This window comes from Plasmopara halstedii, assembly GCF_900000015.1.
Source record: "Plasmopara halstedii genome assembly, contig: Scaffold_7, whole genome shotgun sequence".
Classification (NCBI taxonomy): domain Eukaryota; phylum Oomycota; class Peronosporomycetes; order Peronosporales; family Peronosporaceae; genus Plasmopara; species Plasmopara halstedii.
Genome location: NW_020186929.1, coordinates 386,596 through 393,783, shown reverse-complemented (window position 1 = coordinate 393,783; position 7,188 = coordinate 386,596). Strand labels below are relative to the sequence as shown.

The 7,188-nt window shown below is 45.7% G+C and overlaps 1 protein-coding gene across 1 annotated transcript; it reads left to right on the top strand.

Moving 5' to 3' along the window:
* Positions 1-1,412: 1,412 nt before the first annotated feature.
* PHALS_13934 (uncharacterized protein) lies at positions 1,413-1,760 on the top strand (the record flags this gene model as incomplete). The annotated part of the gene is made up of 3 exons (XM_024717667.1): positions 1,413-1,436; positions 1,499-1,601; positions 1,681-1,760. The coding sequence occupies 3 exons, from the start codon at positions 1,413-1,415 to the stop codon at positions 1,758-1,760; spliced, it is 207 nt and encodes a 68-aa protein (XP_024571551.1).
* Between the last annotated feature and the right edge of the window lie 5,428 nt (positions 1,761-7,188).

Here is a 7,188-nt window from a genome sequence, read left to right as displayed (position 1 = left end):
AAAAGCCGCAAGCTAAATTACAGAAAGAAATATTCGTCGTGTGCATCAAGGTAAAATATACTTTTATATTAGTCCATCACTTAATATTTCTGGTGTCGTAAAAATCGACTGAAGCTTTGTGGAGTCAACATGCGGCAGGGTTGCAGTGCATCTTGTAAGCTGATAGCTTTGACTCCTGTAGTCTACGTTTAGCAACGCTCAGATGGTGGTTTGTGCGCTTCACAAGGGTTTCTAGGTACATTTCTCCTTGAATCTCATAAAACATATATTTAGAGCTTAGCCAGCCTAAACGAATAGATTTTAGTGTACGTGTCACATGTTACAATAATGAAGCCTTTCCAAGCATAGTGTAAGGCTGGCAGCATATGTGCCCTCCGATTTTCTTCTTGCGGAATTTCAACGCCCGACCTTCCAAATCAAATCATGATCACACAACCAAAATGCTTTACATTGGTGCTTCGAAATTAGTAGATATTATAGTCAATAAGTACGAATACTGTTTCAGGATCACATCCTTCTCATCAAACAGAATTTTCGGTGGTCACAAAATAGTTGTCCTATCAAAATTCGTGAAGACACGAATGCTTTACAAAAGAGCAGTACGTATTCTCCTATCCACAAGCCAACACCTTCTCTTTTGAAATATGGTAGAATCCGCATTCTCCAACCTAACAAATCCTTACAGCCTACCGACCCGCTGAGAAAGGCGCAGACCCCATGCCTGAAGCCTATGAGTCACACTCGGCGAGGAAGCAGATGTACTTAACAATCAAAGTCATAGTGACTCCGAAGCACCAAGCCAGCACATTTGCCTTCACCGATAACCAAACGGCAAGCCGAATATGAATCACCCGCTACGCTTCATCTCTGCTCTTCAGGAGATTTGCACCTTATCGCGGGACTAATAACGGTTCCGGCTCGTTAATGATTATATGGATGTGGTCAGCGAGCCAAAATTGCCCGTATAAGACCCGTTGCGATATTAGCAGACAAGTTACGTCGCGATCGCTGCTTTAGTTAAATATTTCGCACCTCGCGCCGCGGGGGGGCATTTCAAGCTTATGCGTGTGAGCCTCCTGCTGAAACGGAGAGCAAAGCAACGCCCGAGATTCGCTCCAATAGTCTTTCTTTCTCTGCAGTTTATCATTTATCAGAAGTATCACCTGCGCCTAGAGCAGCAAATGTTGAATAATTTGTACCCTCCCGGAGAGCTGAGTTTGCTATGTAGCATGAGGAGCATGTTACTCAGTTTGCGCACTACATCACTTCGCTCGTTCAAGACTTAACAGCCTGCTTCGATGTAGTAGGCGTCCGGTTAGAGCGTCGCTTGATTCTTGGTTGCGCTGTATAAAGAATAAGCTAGATGATAAGATTGATGCTTATTACCTTTATACACTGCCTTGCTCGGCTCCATGGTTCAGCTGCTACATCGACTGGTCTGGTCTCAAATATGGAACACGGCCATACCAAACTCACTAGCAGCTAGCGCGTTGTGCAGCGCATTCCTGTCTCTTCTCTAGAAAAACAAATGGTAGAAAATGCTCAATTCTCCTTGTCGTCAGCGTCAATAAATCGCGCTAAGATGTATCATGAGTCTTGGGGTGCGGCAATCTATTCATTCAAAATATACTGTCTACATTTCCGATCTACCAGCTTACAATCTGAAGTGACAATCCCTAGCTCGTCAATTAAAAAAGGTAGACGTCGACTCCGCGCTGTGGGATATTACAGCTATGGAGGCACGTTACTGCATTCAGTAAACACTTTGTCACGCTACATATTCATGCGCGTTTCACCCGGACTTAGCGTCGGAAGTGTGATAGCATATAGACAAATGCGTTGCGCAAATGGAAGCGCTAATCGAGCCACAACTGCACTTGGAGTCAGTCAACCTACAGCATTTCACTGCTCTTCCGTGTATACATTAATGGGGTGACCCCTCTCGTTCACTTCATCACGTAGCTCGGCTAGCCTATAAGCAAAGTGCGTCCTCGGAAATGACGGATACACGAGCGGGATCGCGGTATGGCTTCATTCATACTACCAGAGTAGGTGCGTTTGCATTCTGTTGTGGATGTTCACAGTGTAATCAAGTTCTGTTCTTGCTACGACCGCGAAAGGGTCAATGTAGCACCGTCGCAAATGAATTCTCTGAAAGGCAGACACTGCAAGTGTAAGAAAGGTTCACTGAAATCGGTAAAACCGTTTACCTTATGTTCATGTGGGTTTAGCCTACCTCTGACATCGGCTTGTTACATCTAATCATCCTGGGTATCAGCGATAGCGCTGCGCATCCAGCGCATGACGCTCAATCTTATTAGGATAAAAATTAATTGATTCTGCTACGGATTGTAGTCGGTCTAACATATGCCAGGAAGTACAATTTGGTCAACCGCCCCCCTACCACCAAGACCTGGGTGATCGCATAGGCACCAAAAGGTAAGAACCCCATTATTTTAAATGGTATAAAGCTATAAAGGCATGTGCCGCGGTATTACGCGCAAACTGAATGAGCTGAGCGACTCACTCCAATACTGCAGTCTCTCAGCACAAGAGCGTAGAAGGATTTAATTCACCGATCAATTATTGCGTTTCAGTTGAATAACTTTTAGTGGAAGCCAGCAGAAATCGTTTCTAATCAGGTGCTGAAAAGCGTTCGCCAAGACTTCGTTGTAAGGTACGTATCTTTTTCCGACACAATTGTTACTGGCGAGTAATGTTGGCCAAAATACACTAAGTCGAGGGGCTTTTTGCGATATCACCGTCGATGACGGTATCGGCAACGGGATGATCAGACGATCCGCAACGACCACAAAATGCCTAATTTGAAAACCAAAAATAAATTTATAATTATGAACATGTCAATACTTTGCCGGAACTGACAGGATGGCCAATGGCGTCGCAGCATGTGGCAAGGGTAAAGCAGATAGTACATGTATGTGCTTAAGCACTTATACGTGGTGAGTTTCGATACATAGCACTCACTGACAAGTGGAGAGAAATGCACTGTAGTAAAACGATGCGTTCCTTGCGCGACTAAGTGTCTGCGATTCCACACTTTTCTTTTGATAAAAGCCGTTGCCGCACGATGAAATATGTGGTTCAGGGAACAAAGTGTTATATATGCATTACCTATTCGGGGGCATCATACGAAAGGGGTCTCACGTCACCACGTCGTGATCTTCTTTCAACAAAAGATAACAAGGATTCGAATGATCCTTGGGGATTGCAGTCTCACGTATCCCTCACTGTACTCTACGAGTTTCCTCATCGACCAATTTATCCGTGACGAATGAAGATATCAGCTTTTCCATGTTACAAATCGGGGTCTTAATCGTCGTGATATACTTACATGTATTCCCGATACAAAATATCTTCAACTCAATGAGGGCATTCAGCGAAGGTAGTGATGAAAATTTACGTTCTCTAGATCGAGCCCCGCCAACTCACTTACGATCAAATATCATTTTTTCAACACTTATCCGTAATGTCTCATTACTCCGCTCCGAGGACGTCAAAGGATAATGCGAACTCAGCAGTACATTTCATCTGGGCAAAAAAAAGTCACCTTTTTGAACTCAAGGTTTGAACCTGCTAATTGCAACTTGCAGTCGCCCTTTAATTGCTCCACCCAGATGCTTCCTGCTGCGGGGCTGCCGTAGCTCTTTCGCTTGGAAGAAGCTTAATTCTAGGTCGGCGACCTTCGTTCAATACTTGGAACAAGTACAAGTGTAGAGGATCGCAATCCGCTTACTCCAAGAGCAACTACAACCTTAACTCAACTCCCATTAGCTCTTCCGTTTAAATCGTAAGGTGTACTTCTGGGTTTCATCTGCGGCAAAGCCGCCTATATCTTAATATGTAGGTTTTCCTCATCTACATAGTAAAATCTTGTTAAATGTAAGACTACTGGCTGTTTCAGCCACGTACTGACTGGTTACCCAGTGAAGCCACATCATTCTTTAGTGACATCATCTTGCGTGACCTCATTACACTCTCACCCATCATAATTGTGAACATCTACAGTTCAAATTCAACTGTCGCCTCGAAGGAGGCTCGCGTGTCTAAGACACCACAACATCACCAGGACTATGTTACATTTTCTGCTCAATGAGCCTTGTGTCGATGGTACGGAAGATTCCCAGCCTCGTCGGTTTTGAAAGAAACCTCGAAAGCTTATAGCACGTTGTGCACCGGTTGCCTCATGTTGAGGGCTATCGCGCTCTGTCGGAGCAGCTCCTAGCCGCTTCATACGACGGTGGAGCGAAGTTTTGGCCTAATCGCTGTAACCGTGGCAGGCACTTTCCCGTAGATGGATGGTATTACCCGCATCATGTAGAGTCTCCCAATTGGTGCGGCTCGCAACGAGACAATCTGCGTCCTTCCAACCTATTCGAGAATAGTATTGTCGTATTGAACATGGGGTGCAACTTTCCTGTTACGGAATCCGAGTGGGGGTATTGGAAGCCGAAGGGCTAAGAGTACACCAAACGCAATGGACTTCAGTCATGCTGACGAGGAAGGTGTAGATCTATTGGCTTCCGAGCAGTATGCCTTGCAGATACTTTATAGTTTTTGAGCATATCATATCACCTATAATTACCCGCTTGCTCTCAGCTGAGAGATGCAATAAGTCGAGATTATATGGAAGGTCATCTGACGATCTCTTTGGAAACGTCGACTATCAGTACGCTCAAAAAATCGATGGAAGAGCACGGAGGTCTATCGTACCTCGTGAAGGCCTTGGTGGATGGGGATCAGTCTTTAAAGAGCGACATGCCACGTGAGGCGAGGCTTACAGCACAGGGTGGGTGGTTGCAAACTTCGATACCCCGGTGTGTGAAACCATTCCAATTCATGATCTATTCAGAAGCGTTTAGTAATCATGTACCACTTGTAACTGTGAAATTTAGTAGACAGGCTAAAATCTCAAGCAATGCAAAACATTAAAGTATGCTGTACCCAGATTCGAGATAGGAACTTTAATATGTATGACGTAACTGTGGCGCTATGAGTCTTATATTGTCTAGTAGTCGAAGAAACTAGATGCCGCATGCTTATTCGAAGATCTTTGACAAGTGATAAAATCATTTTTTATTGAAAGCATAAACAGAATCTACACGGGCTCGAAGATACAATAATTTCTCTACAAAACGCGCAAACGCTATATTAAAATGCCTCGAAGCACAGCTCGAAAGGAAGATTAGGCAGTGCAATAATGTTGCTGATTTAGGCGGATAAAAGAGATCGTGTTTCTGGTCTCCAGAGCGTAGAGTGTTCGACCCAGAAGAAACGACTGCTTGTTGTGGTCTCCTTAGCAAATATTTCGTGGAACGGTAAATAACGGGTGTAAGATGGTTGGCGGTGTTTATTTCACAGCGGAAATGTAACGGGGTCACACACGATGGTGTGATCACACAATAGTGTGAGACACACGAGATGGTTTGGGTTACACAGAATGGTGTAACCACACAATGGTATGGCTACATATAAATAAGAAGTACTTGGCTGGAACAGCCAACAAATGTCAATTTATTCGGTTTTGCGACATGGATAAGAAAACCTATAAATTAAGGTATAGGCGGCTTTGTCGCAAAAAAAATCAAACCGAAAATACAATTTTTGTTTTCAAACGAAGCAGTTAATTAGCCTTGGATTAAGGTTGTAGTTACTCTTGGAGTAAACGGACTGCTATCCGCTACACTCGTAGTCGTACTGGTTCTAAGTAAAGATTGAAGGTCGTCTTTAACTAAGCTTCTTCTAAGCGAAAGAGCTACGGCAGATTCGTAGCACTTGGTAGAACTTGTAGTCAATCTACACCTGAGACGTTACGACTGCCCTCTATGAAGATAAAGCGGTTCTCCTATTTGGCTTGCTAGACGGTATTAAAAAGCTGATGTCCCTGCTAAGCCCTGAGAACTTGGAACACCTTGTTATGCAAAGGCCCCGAGCGATATACGCGCGGCAAGAGGCGTTTTCGGGCTATGAAAATGCTCTGCTAGACAATCTACAGCAGATTATATCGGCATCGACAGCGTCCATGATGTCACTGTCGACGGCGGATGAATCCTCCCGGCCCAGGCCGCTCATCGTGAGCATTTAGACCTTCGAGGGTAAGAATGGAGAGAGTATCATGCTTTGCATAAGAGAGGCCGAGATGGTTATGGCATTCGCCATGCTTCAGAACGAACAACAGCGCGTGGCGCTAGCTATCTCCAAGCTCAGGGGTCGAGCGTGAGAATGGGCACTGACGTGTGGTATCTCCTTTCTTGACGGAGCTGAAGCGTCAGCTTTCACGAGTGTTCTCGCCACCTACCAGACATATCACGTTCGATTGCGATTCCTTGCCATCTGACAGAGCAAGAAAAAATTATTGGACTTGGTTCAAGCGCTGCATACTCTCATTGCCGATATGGTAGACGATCCTCTTCACCAGGCGCTTCCAGTGACCGTCTTTATGGACGGACTCCAACCGGGGAGTCTTCTGTGTGCATCCGTCTTCTTTGAAGAAGTAGTGAATGTTGCATTGAATGGCGAGTTCAACTTTAAGTCGGTACGACTTGGTTGGAATGCATACCCTCGGAGCTCGTCGAGCGGCCTGAGCCAAGAACTTCGAGCTGCCGTGCAGCGTATAAACACTTGACAGTGTTTTGTCTGTGAGACACCCGTCACCTTCGGACTGGGAGCCCCCTGCGCAAGACACGTAAAGGTTCATCGAACCCACGTTCGCTTCTCACCAGTCTTCTGGTTTGTCGCGGAGAAACGACAAAACCCGGTAGGCGCGGGGAGACCTACTGGGGAAGAACTGAGCTCTGTTGTGCCTCAAAGAGGTAGAGGACGACAGGGCCCAGCCCCGAAGTGCTCCGTGCTCTTGAACAAAGAACGAGTATTCAAGCCGGGCTTGCTGGTCGTGGGATTGACCGTGAAGGGCTTTGAGAAGCCATGGGAGATCCTGATCAATTCCGGGGCGTCGGGTAATTATGCTCGACGCTCCACGATCGAAGGAACTCAGCTATATACTGAAGCGCTGAAAGCGCGGCTGAGTGACACTGTCACTGTTCGTTCAGCGACGGGGACTTGCGTTACTGTGCCGAGAGTTTCTTTGGGCCTCGGTGTCAAGTTTCTTGACTTCGATAGCGTGGAAAACTGCTTAGTCTTAGACCTGGATGTGAGGTATGACCTCATCCT